Raw genomic sequence first — 12515 nt, 5'->3', positions numbered from 1 at the left:
AATTTAAGAAAACATTTCTGAAATAGTTAGACTCTTTGAACTTGAACGTTCTTATAATAAAAATTTACCTTTTATAACATTACTTCCTCGCGTCGATTTTATGACAGACGAAAATCGTTTAGAGCTGTAAGTAATGTAACGTTTAAAATCACTGACCCTATGTTTGTAACAATCCGCTGCAAGATACTTAAATTATCTTTTCAACTCAAAAATAATTCGTTTTTCCAATTCTTCGGTGACACGTTATGTTAAAGATTTTGAGAACCACTTAGGAAAATAAGTTTTATCATATATATCGGCGCAAGCAGCTTCAATGACGGATGCAACATGAAAATAACTCAAGGCTGGCATCAATTATTATAACAACTTATTGGTCGTCGTTACTATTGTTAAAAGTAAAACGAAACCAAAGAGAATAGAACTATGTTTGAATTCTGGTATAAATATGACGTCTGGACGCACGACAGCGGACTGCAGAGTTCAGCGAGTGCGGATCATAAAGAATGTGATTATGAAGAACCTTCGAGAAATACAAGAACATTTAGAAGAATTGAAGTTTCATTTTAAAATATCTGGAACGTACTGAAACAAGTGACATTAGTGACGTCAGCGAGGCTGGCGTCCTGTCTTTAAAACAATGAATTTATAATAAAATCCGATATATACAATTTTATGTTTATAGCGAGCACTTCCGTTATTAGCTATAGAATTAAAAAAAAATAATGTTACGAGCTCACTTACGAATTCACTAAGAATAGGTTCGTCTTAAATTTGTACATGGAACATGTGTAAGCGAGGGATATCATAGGTAAATCCCTCTACAGCCTACTAAAGGACTTGGGCCTGTTCAGAACAAACACCAATTTATTCTTGGAACGTACTTCGAAGGCAGCACTAGTAGGTGGGTTTCAAATTTGGTTATAAATATAGAGGAGCTTAAACGGTGGAGGTGAGGTTAGATAGGGTGAGCGATAGGGCTAGCGTTAGATAGGGTTCCCTTAAACCTACACCTGGGTCGCAAGGTCCAGGCACTGTCGAAGCTCCTCTCCCGTCGACGCGTTGGACCGCCGGGCGCGGGTGCCGACCCGCACGGTGAATCCATGGAGTGCTGAAAGTTTTCGTCTCTATTCGTCTATTTACCACATATATGTATGTACTATATCATAAAATGACCTTTCAGTGTCCCAGTTAACTATTTCTAATTTACAAATGATGACGTCATAATTAGCATTATAAAACTGCCGACTGAATCGATATGTTGCTGCCAAATTATTTTCGGTGTCAATCTGTGTACTGATGTTGAGGAAGTACGATGAGGCGTGTTCTCAAGACTGATAGGATAAGGTTCTCTCAACATATCTATGAAGGTTAGATATTATTAAATCCAAAAGACTATTATTACTATTCATGACTGTATTGAAAACATCCAGTAAAATTAACGAAAATCAATATTGAAATTTCTTAAAAAAAAAAATGTCTTCATAAAGACAAAATTGTTGAACAAATGTTAATGCTTTTGCTATTAAAATCTAATTAAGAAATTAAATATGTTAAGAGATATTTCTACAATACAACATATTATATCAAAAATATCTTACTAAATTAATTTATACTTATTAAAAATATTTTTACTTACAATATACATTATGTTACAAAAATATATTAATTAAATATTTACACTTAATAATAAATAAAGAATTCGGAAAATATATTAGCACATGTTCACGAGTATCCGCGTTTATACAGATTATAATAAAGTCCTTTGAGTTCTAATAGCTCTGCGTGTGTTCCTCGCTCTGCGACACTTCCGTTGTTGAGGACGCATATGACGTCAGCGTCACGCACCGTACTCAGTCGGTGAGCGATCATGACACACGTACGACCCGCTTTAGCTTGGTCCAGGGCTTCCTGAACCACCTGAATGAAATACAACAGTGAATAAAATTAACAAAACTAAAGATGCTGTCTATAGTATAAGGAAATGTGGAAGAATAAATTAAAATTAATATGTACGAGTTTACAAAAACATGACGAACTTATATGACGTAATCAAACGTACTATACGAGTATACTTCAATTAGGTACAGTCCCGATCAAAATTGATAATTTAATAAGATTTATGACTTTAACAGCTCCGTCTGTTATCTATCTCTAGTATTAGATTGTTGTTGTTTAACATTAGTTAGGGAGTACAGATACGACTACAGATGACAGATCCTTATCTCTGAATAAAGTAACTTGATAAATATTTTTATATATACAAAGTATTTAGAATCATATAAATATAAAGGTTATACAAATCCAGTATGAATGAAGCCATATCATAGCGTAATTATGTATGCATATATTAGCCTCGAGCAGAATCAAAACAATTACTTTTTCGCTTTCCGTGTCCAAGGCACTCGTGGCTTCGTCTAGTAACAACATTTTTGGACGTCTTATTAAAGCTCTCGCTATGGCTATCCTTTGTTTCTGACCTCCAGAAAGTTGTGTACCCTTTGAACCTATATTGGTATCATAACCCTGTAATTAAAAGTAGGGATTACTTGTTGTCTTATTATTAATGAAGTTTTGGAATAACAGATTTTTATGTGCAGGAAAAATATATCTTAGAAATTATCCTTTTTTATTGACACTTATCTAATTATAACCCTATAGAATATAGTGTCTATGTTGAATTAGTGCTTAAATTAATTCAATAATAGTATTATCTGAATATAACTTTAAAAACATAATAAAACAAATGTAATATGAATTATTTTTATCTTCACAATGTTTCTACCGCACGGTAAAGTTAGTAATCACAGATTATAAACGGCTTCTCCGTTCTAAAATGACGGTGGAACATAGACAACTTAACTCCCCAACTCGCCTCACGACACGATAGGTCAGTTGTTAAAGCAACCGGAATGCAGCATTGCATGGGTTGCAGGTTGGAATTTATCTCATATTGATGAATATTTCGTATTATATTTTGTATTTCCATTATAATACATAGTATGTATGTTGGTATACAGAAAATTTTATTTACCATAGGCAAAGATACGACAAAGTTGTGTATGTTAGCTTGCTTAGCGACTTCAATAACATCATTCGTACTGTGTGTCCGGGAATTGTCACCATAAGCGATATTTTCTTTAATGGTGCCGTTAAATAATATAGGTTCTTGTTGCACGAAGCCTATAGACTGCCTTAAGTCAGCCAAACGGAGATTTGGTAGGGGAGTTCCATTCTGAGCCTGAAAAAGCAATTGATCATTTATTTTTACTTATTTACGATGTAGTTGTTGGAAGCATTGAAAAGAAATAGTTTTTACCACAACGCCCTCGTCGGGATCGTAGTATCTCTCTAATAACTGTATGATGGTGCTCTTGCCGCATCCGCTCCCGCCGACCAGAGCTACTGTTTTCCCATTCAGAATTTCCAAGTTACAATCCTTCAATACTTGTATAAGCGGCCTAGTCGGATAAGTAAATGTTACATCTGTTAACGTTGCTTCACCTGTTCCTTTCTGGAAAAAAAAATTGTTCATAAATAAAACAAAACCCAATGATTTATGAACCTAACAAGGTTTCACTTACAAAGTTTTCGATGGCAGGTTTCTCGGGGTCCATGATTTTTGATTTTCTTGCTAATGTCACGATAATACGACCCGCGGCTTTTATTCCGGTTTGGAAGTTAGGTGCAAATGCAAGCGCTTGGGCTGCTGATGACGAACCCATTAATAAAGTTTGAGCTGATCTGAAAAACGAAAGTGATTTCGTTAATTTTTTCCATATTTATGAAATGAAATCTACATCTGTATTTATTATTTCCACTTACTTAAGTACTGTGTTATATTCAATTCCCTGGTACACTATCAGTTGACCACCATAAAACATAGTCACGGAGTACACCAAGTTGAAAAGCCCTCTAGATAATCCAAAAACAAGTCCTCTCCAATGCGATGACTTTTTGGCAAGTTCAAGTGCGGGCAGAAGCTGGATTGCGTAGTCGCTTAATATGATTGGTTCGCGACCTAATGATGCCACGGTGCGGATATTAGCTACCGCTTCTACTGCGAGCTTTAAAGAAAGATATATGTTTATAAAAAAACTAAATTTCAAGAATTATGAATATGACTGGTAGAATGGTTAAATCTTTGGTTTCAATAATACGCCATTATTTTTAAAAGTCTTTCGCGTTTGAATTTCATTAGGATTTTGATAAAACGCAAAAAAATAACATTAAGCTGTTTTCTCGTGTAGTACTGTTTTGATTTGTTTTATTTTTCAAGTTTTTCTTCACAACGTCTGTAATTTACTGACCTTAGAACTCTTTTCCATTGTTTTCGCTGTTCCAAAAGATTCCGTATTTACCATTCTCCCTTGTTTATAAACGATGGCAGCCATAATAGGCACGAACGCTAGAGCAACCAAACCCAGCCGCCATTCATAGTACAGCGAGACTACCAACGCGAAACAAAGAGTTCCGAAAGCTTGTAAAACTGTTCCTATTCTTTGACCTGTAGCCTACATAAAATTGAACAATTTTATTATTATTAAATATTGTCAATAAAACCTCAAAAATTTTGTGACTTAAATAATTTTATCTGAAGTTTTGTCTCACCCCTTGAACTGACGCAGCATCTCCTGATATTCGAGCACAAAGAGCTCCAGTTGAATTATTTTTATCATCAAAAAATCCGATTTCCTGTTGTAGTAAATGTTGGAAGAGTAATTTTCGCAACCTGCACGTTAAATGTTCTCCAGCTATACTGTACATGAACACCTGAAAGCAATAAAATGGTTTGATAATACATTGAATATTTATACAAATTTTTAGTAATATTTAGTATCTTACCACTAAGAAATTAGTAAGTCCTGAGTATATTCCGATACCTATAAATATCAGCACTAATTTTTTTACTTCTGATCTTACAAAATCTTCATCGTCATTGGATAGAATCTGCAAAATAAAAACAGCAGTTGATTATGATGAAGTAAGTATACCATGAAGGAACTTAATTATTTAATTCAATTTCCACCAGTTTGCGAAAGAAGGATGTTTATACATGTCTCACATCACGTCTCGTCTGCCCGTGATCACGGTTGCTGAAAAGTAATCGAAACGTCGGGAGTATGTAGATTTTTCCAAAAATAAAGCACGCGTAGTATATCCGAAAAAATATTAGTTTCATTTAAATGAATACAAGTCGCGAAAGTCTTAGATCTTATTAAGGAGGTTTATATTTTTCTAGTGTACGTATGCTTGTATGTATATTTCTTTAGAACGCCCTAGAGCCTAGAAGGATTATCATAATTTGAAGTGATTGGTCAATATTAGTCGAGAGTGTAACACTGATTAATAAGGTAATAAAATAAACAAGGTTTTATGCTAAAAAAATCAAAATTCTATGGAGTGGAGTATCAAAACAAAGAATCTTATATTTTTCAATTTTCGGAATAGAAAATTACACTAAATCAAATCACACTTGACTCTAATAATACAAAACTTGTGTTTCTATATGTTAAGTTCTCATACAAATTTAAAAACGGTGGCAGATATTCATGAGGTGAAATTATTTTTTTTCAACACACGATACTTCTTGAACAATAAAATTTGATTTAAATGAAAGTAATAATTTCCGATTGCTACGTAATTATTTTATTAGTTTTAAAACTACACACTCCCGACATTTCAGTTACTTTGCAGAAACCGTGATCGCGGCTGAATACTCGCGAAAGTCGTAATAAAACCATAATATCATAATAAATGATTCTTACGCCCATAAAGTCTCCCATAACAATAGCTAAAAGCGGCATCGCGAAACCGCTGAGGATGGCACATACGCTGGCCACAGTGATGGACTTCCACTCCGGTGAGTTCAGTTTTAGAACTCGTAAGAAGGATACTTCGGTGTCTGCACTGGACTCTTCGACGTTCTGATAAAAAAAATATTTTAATATTAATATAGAATACATAAAAAAAAACTATTCGATAACTCAGTAGAAATATTGAAAAAAATATTGCGATATATTTTTTATGAATATTCTTACTTGGATTCTCGTTTCCACAAGTTCCTCTTCTTCTTTTTCACTCATAATGGACTCGCTGCGTTCGAATTTGTTCTTCATATCTGACAAATATAACGTACATTTTATGATTGTTATCCATCTACTTAGCTTAAGACGAAAAAATTATAAAATGTCCTAAATTGAAAAGGTGGTCCAAAACAATCAAGAATTTTAACCAAGTAAAGGGACAATTTATTTGTAACGTGAACATTGGTGAGACATATTCCTGAATACAAACCTTTCTCATTTGATTGATTGGGTGACCTCTGAAGCATCACCATATCATAGAAATAACCTTTTTTCTCCATAAGCTCGTCATGACCTCCGCTTTCTACCACATCTCCTTTTTTAAAAACATATATTTTGTCGACGTTCCTTATGGTTGAGAGTCTATGCGCAACAATAATCGTTGTTCGACCTTCTTGGGCCTGAAAAATTTAAATTAATGTTAATGTATCTATTTGTGATATTTTGAAAAATGATATTAAAGGAAAATATATTACTTTATCTAAAGCTTTTTGCACTTTGGCCTCTGAGGTAGTATCTAACGCGCTGGTGGCTTCATCCAACAATAATATCTTAGGGTTTCGTACAAGGGCTCGAGCTATGGCAATTCTTTGTTTTTGACCTCCCGATATCGATGCACCTCGCTCTCCAACTACTGTGTCATAACCCTTAAATAATATAAAATTACAAACTCACATAAAAATAGAATATGCAACATAAAGTATACATGTTTCCACATTCAACGACCGAAACATTACAAGAGGATTTTTCGTATAATAATAATAATTATATTTAAAATCAATTCCAATGTGATGTTATGTAATTTTATTCATACCTGCGGTAGTTTCATAATAAACTCATGGGCATTAGCTTGCTTCGCGACTTTTTCTATTTCCTCATTAGTAGCGTCCTCTCGGCCATACCTGATGTTCTCTCGGACTGTTGTATTAAAGAGGACCGGCTCCTGACCAACTAAACCGATCTGAGCTCTCAACCATTTCACCGAAAGGTCTTTGACATCATTACCATCAATTCGGACCTGTATTTTTTTTTAAATTGGCATTAATTTTCTGTCCTGAAGTTATTGTAAAATGATTTAGCAACAGTGTGTATTGGTTATTGTCGTTAATAACTTTTGTTTGGAACAATCTTTCTTTTTCTTATTCAAATCACAATGAAGACAATCCATACTTAATCAAATAGTGGTTACGGTGGTCGAACTTAACAAAAATGAAGATTGAAGACCATGTAATGTTTTAATATTTGTATAGGCAGAGTCAGAAATACATCGACTGTTACAGTTTTATTTAAATGATACTAATATTTTTCGGATAAACTACGAGTGATTGAACGGGCAGACGAGATGTGATCACAGTTGCTGAAAAGTAACCGAAACGTCGGGAGTATGTAGTTTTTTACAAAAATAAATCACGCGTAGTTTATTCGAAAAATATGAGTATCATTTAAATGAATAAAACTCGCGAAAATCTTAGATCTCATTGTGTTATAGTTTTACTCAAACATAGAAACCGATATGAACAATATCTTGTTAGTCATCTTAATATACTCACACTGCCACTTATTACATCATAGTTTCTTGATATCAGTTGTACGATAGTAGACTTGCCGCTACCTGAATGTCCAACTAACGCAACTGATTGCCCTTTCTTGACACTGATGTTGACTCCCTTTAATATCTATAAAAATACATTCACTTATTTCTGTATACAAAGATTCATAAAAGAAAAATTTCAAACATATTTTTGCCCAAATAGATGTCTTAAATACGCATCACGAGGCAATGGAACTTACTTTGACGTTAGGTCTAGAAGGATAATGGAAGCAAACGTTTTTGAATTCAATGTTTCCTTCCATACTTTGAGGGGTGATGCCAAGGTTCAGGAGCGGATTAATTTTGGGGACATTGTCTATTAAATTGAAGATTTGTTTGCCGGCGCCACGTGCTACACCGAACACGTCCATTAGAGTGGTGGATATACCAAAGTTTGTTGTGCCCATTAACACACCAAATAGTACCTGCAATTATTTTGGATGAAAACGTAAAATTCTTTAGTCGTTACGTTGTCGAGAACACAGCTTCTTTATTATAAAGATATTTTTATTATGACTGAGTGTTTCCATACAATATCATGTTGATGTAATTATAATCAAAACAGAAATATACCCATTAATATTATATTATTATTCTCTGATATGTAAGTTGTATAAATATTTCGTAATTAGTAGCTTTTTTTTTACTTTTTAATTTCTTTAATAACCTACAAAATTAGTGCAAAAGGATCGTACATGTTTGTGGTTTTGTTTTTTAGAAATCTTTTAACTTACAGCAACCATAATTTCCACGTCATAATTTTCTGGTTCATCCGTCATGAGCTGGTATCCGAACCAAAAACATAAAGAGTAAGATCCAAACATACACAGGAATATCGAGCCCATCAGCAGACCATTGAAAACGCCTGAAAGATACAATACACTTTAATTTAGAAAAATTTAGTCTTCCCCTCATTAAATCCCCTCAGATAATAATCATAAAGTTCTACCTTTCTTTATATTAATTTTTCTGATTTCCGAGAGATAACCTTCATATTTTTCTAGTTCCTTCTTTTGTCCACTAAAAGCAAAGACTGTTTTTATAGACGACAGTACTTCCTCAGCCTTAGATCCAGCTTGGGCAAATACGACAGATTCTTTATATCCAAGCCGCGATGACAGCTGTGTAATAGAAATGTCTTCACTGATTAGTCATGTAACTACATTTTTTATAGGTTTTGATTTGTTATTTATGTTTAGAAATACAAAATCTTACAAGGAAGGCCAATCCAATTATTACTAAAGTGGCAGGAAGCGAGATCAAACATAAGAGTGTTAGTTTCCAGCCCTTCACCAGCGCCATTATTATAGAGCTTACGAATGTCACTTGGTAATATATAAAGGTCGCTAGTTTCTCTCCTATACCATCCTCTAGTTTTATAACATCGCTGAAACATTAATATTTTTAGTAAGCGATGGTTCAATATAACAGCATTTCTTTAATTTAAAAATTAATACGCGGAACATACTTAGTGACTTTGCTTGCGAAATCACCAGTTTTGTGAGTGTCAAAATATTCAAAATCTTGATTTAACGTCGCCTTCAAGTATTCCTGACGGATCCGGTACACCTGAATATTGTTTTAAGGGTTAATATCAGAACGAATTTTCGTAGTAGAATTGTGAATCGTAGTTATTGAACTACATATACCTGGTTAAAAGCGGTGATGTTCATGAGGACTGTTGCGATATATGAAAGTATAACAATTACAACTCCTAAAACCGCATTGTATATAGCGAATTCCTGTATAGCCTCAAGAAGTAAATCTGGTTGAGGGTCATCTACTATTAATGATATTCCGTAGTTGACCATACTTTGAAGCAACGAAGAAAAGAGCAGAGTATTAATCGGTGTCGTACATCCACATAATACGGACGATAAAATCGCTAAACATATGAATATTTTGTCTTTCTTTGTGGCAAAACGGAACTGGAACAAAATTAACTTTTATTGCTGGCACTTAATGTGAAAATACTCTCATTATACGAATATTACAGTTATAAGAAAATTTATTGGATAGAACTTTTCAAATATAATTTGTTACTTGGTGGTTGTCTTTATGCACTCACCAATGAGATATATGATATCCTATCATCATTTTTCTTCGCCTTGTTGTTGTTGTTGTCCGCATCGCTAAAAAAATATTTTTTTTTGTAGAATAAAACTTTTATAAATTATTATATAAATTTTAAGTTTGTGGATAATATTAAATCATTCTTATAAACATTGAGTTTTCACGTACATTCGGAAGTTATATAAATGAAATCTGTACAAAAAAATATAGTATGTTGAAGTGGTATGTTGGCTTTATATATATAATTGGAATTTTTGTTTTTGTTTTTTATGTCCTGACAAATGTAACTACAAAGCTTATTTAAAATATATTAAGAATGTTACAGAAAAAAAGACGATATTAATCATATGTATGGAATAATTACACTGATTATTAGTATTATAAATAACTTAGTTGAAATTTACTACCAACAAAGCCTATAATTCTACTGACTTGCATACGATAAACAAAAAATTACATATATATATACGACAAAAAACGAGGTCTAATCTCTATTATATAAATAAAAAAAAAAACTTTAAACTAATTTAAATTATCTGCTAATCGTCAGGGTCTTTGAGGATCATGAAAAGGTGGACTTCAGCTACAGAAACGACTAAATTCCAACGCTTTGGTAGTGATTGTATTGTACAATAATATTCGAAATTTAAAAATAATTACAAGAAACACGTTATATCATACAACAATATAAAAAATAAAAAAGAAATATAAAATTACATCTGAATAAGTGTAAAGAATATTTATCGTTATCACCTTTAACCATAAACAAATAACGTTATTCTATAAATAAGAATTTACGGGTAAACTTAAAGGTAAAACTAAAATTTTTTCGTTTCACGTATTTTTAATTAAAAGTAACGATTTAGAATTCACTGTACAACGTTTTATAAAATGCTGTCCAATCGGAATTAAAGCTGTATAAGTCCGTGGCTTTACTTCAAACATTTATATAAATAGATACTTTTAAAACATCTCAAATCTTAAGTCCTTTATAAGGATGAATGTTAACTAAAAGTATTAGCGTTTCCTTCATGGATTTTCTTTTAATAATATATACACTTATACCATATTCTCGTTTTACTTAGGGAACGTTATTATCATTTTAAATAAAAACTCACCTGCTAGTGTATTCCTTTGCATTTTCCTTCTCGAATTTGACATCAGACAGTTTAGAAATATTGTAAGTTTTCGAGTTCTTCATTGTTCTTTATGTTAATTTTAACATTAAAAGCAAGTCACAACCATACCGCTGCCGAATTAGCACCTTTCTGTCATTTAAAATATCGCTCGCATATAACGCTGGCTGTTATCAGAGATGGTGTGAGTTTAATGACGAAATGTGATTAAAACGTAATATAACTTTTTGTTATAATATACTAATTTAATGCTAAGCTTGTTTTCTAATGCTTTTTTCTTATTGATATAATGTATGTGTTATAAAAATATATAGTTATATTTGCTATTCAAAAAGAAACTACCTTTTAATTCTTCTTTATCATGTCTATTAAATAATTGAAAAACTTTAATTTTACTCATATTACATACGAAATCTGAACTTATAAAATCCTATTTCAACATTTCCTTGGACAGATCGAATGAAAATTATTTGTTATCGTTAAAGGAAACGGTTTTCTTAATAGTAAAATTACAAAAAAAATGTTTGCGAAAGATAATCTAAATTAGATGTTAAGAGACTATTGTAGTGTACACGATTTATCGTTACACAATTATTATAATGTTATATCATACACCAAACGCAATAACTGAACGATAATTGCCAACTGTTGGCAGCGATATGAGTTAATTGCATACGAAAATTCAAATTAAGATCTCTGGTAGGTAATAAAATGCGACCGACATTGAACTTATAAATTCAAATTATGTTTTATTAAAAAAAACAAAAGCCATATTTACCCTTATTGACTCTTGGAACTATCGACGCAGGAGGGGATGACCAATTGAAGTTCAAATGTCACAGCATAACCTTTGAAGGTACTATACTATAGATATTGCAAAGTTCGTATGTGTTTGAGTTGAATTCTTAATATGTCTTTATAGGGCAAACAAATAGACGGCCTACATACGTAGGTACGCTTGAGCTACCGCTATCCATAGCTCAAGTCTCTATATTCCAGGCTGTGAAAACGTTGACAACCAATATCCTTCTTGGCGTATAAGCAAAACCCTGGCCCGCGGTAAAAATAGATGCTCAAGTCACTTCCAACAACTGACGGTTTTTTTGTTGACGGTGAGATAGTCCAGACTTTTATGTGAGGGACAATTCAATAAAAAATATTTTTGTAAATAACAACATGACTTAAAAATATCGTGTACTATCTGCATATTTATATTTAAACACTAAATACTAGGAGTTGATTGTAAAAATATGAAAAAAAAAAAAATATCTTTTATAGAACCGAGTGTAAGAACAGTTATATCTTCACAAGTAATATATCAATATTTTTGTTTTGAATATCTATCCTTTTATTTATTATATAATCTTAATATATATTTTTTAAATGTTATTTGATTGTCACTAATGAATCATTTTTGTCATTTGCGTACTTGATAATCTACTAAATACTCAGTCATTTGATTTGTGAAGATAACAAAGTTATATTCGCCGTTGTCCGCATGATTATAACATGATATATTAAAATAAAAAGGTTCATATAAGATAAGAAATAATATCTATACTTAAAAGGAATATAAAAAAGCAGTATCATCATTACGTTGCTATTATTAATTAGATACTAGTTTCTTCAAAC

The 12515-nt window shown here is 32.3% G+C and overlaps 1 protein-coding gene across 1 annotated transcript; it reads right to left on the bottom strand.

The window, feature by feature from the left end:
- Positions 1-1515: 1515 nt before the first annotated feature.
- On the bottom strand, positions 1516-12088 carry LOC116770359 (ATP-dependent translocase ABCB1-like). Its single transcript, XM_061527962.1, has 24 exons — positions 11662-12088; positions 10866-11015; positions 9743-9806; positions 9324-9602; positions 9143-9243; positions 8890-9061; positions 8624-8795; positions 8409-8539; positions 7875-8099; positions 7634-7759; positions 6898-7101; positions 6560-6730; positions 6295-6484; positions 6039-6118; positions 5766-5924; positions 4843-4947; positions 4609-4770; positions 4308-4511; positions 3823-4064; positions 3582-3741; positions 3317-3511; positions 3032-3238; positions 2377-2523; positions 1516-1917 (listed from the first exon to the last, which is right to left on the bottom strand). Exons 2-24 carry the CDS (start codon positions 10946-10948, stop codon positions 1723-1725), a joined length of 3774 nt encoding a protein of 1257 aa, XP_061383946.1. The 5' UTR covers positions 10949-11015; positions 11662-12088; the 3' UTR covers positions 1516-1722.
- Positions 12089-12515: the final 427 nt, after the last annotated feature.

This window comes from Danaus plexippus (assembly GCF_018135715.1).
Source record: "Danaus plexippus chromosome 13 unlocalized genomic scaffold, MEX_DaPlex mxdp_15, whole genome shotgun sequence".
NCBI lineage: Eukaryota > Metazoa > Arthropoda > Insecta > Lepidoptera > Nymphalidae > Danaus > Danaus plexippus.
Note: the sequence above shows the minus strand (reverse complement) of the source record. Positions and strands in the feature narration are given on the sequence as shown.

Excerpts from the sequence above, each read along its gene's own strand:
- LOC116770359 (XM_061527962.1), bottom strand. The coding sequence starts at position 10,948 with ATGAAGAACTCGAAAACTTACAATATTTCTAAACTGTCTGATGTCAAA. Across the intron at positions 7,102-7,633 it reads ATGATGTAATAAGTGGCAGT|GTCCGAATTGATGGTAATGA; the intron begins GTGAGTATATTA and ends AAAAAAATACAG. Across the intron at positions 4,065-4,307 it reads CAATGGAAAAGAGTTCTAAG|CTCGCAGTAGAAGCGGTAGC; the intron begins GTCAGTAAATTA and ends CTTTCTTTAAAG.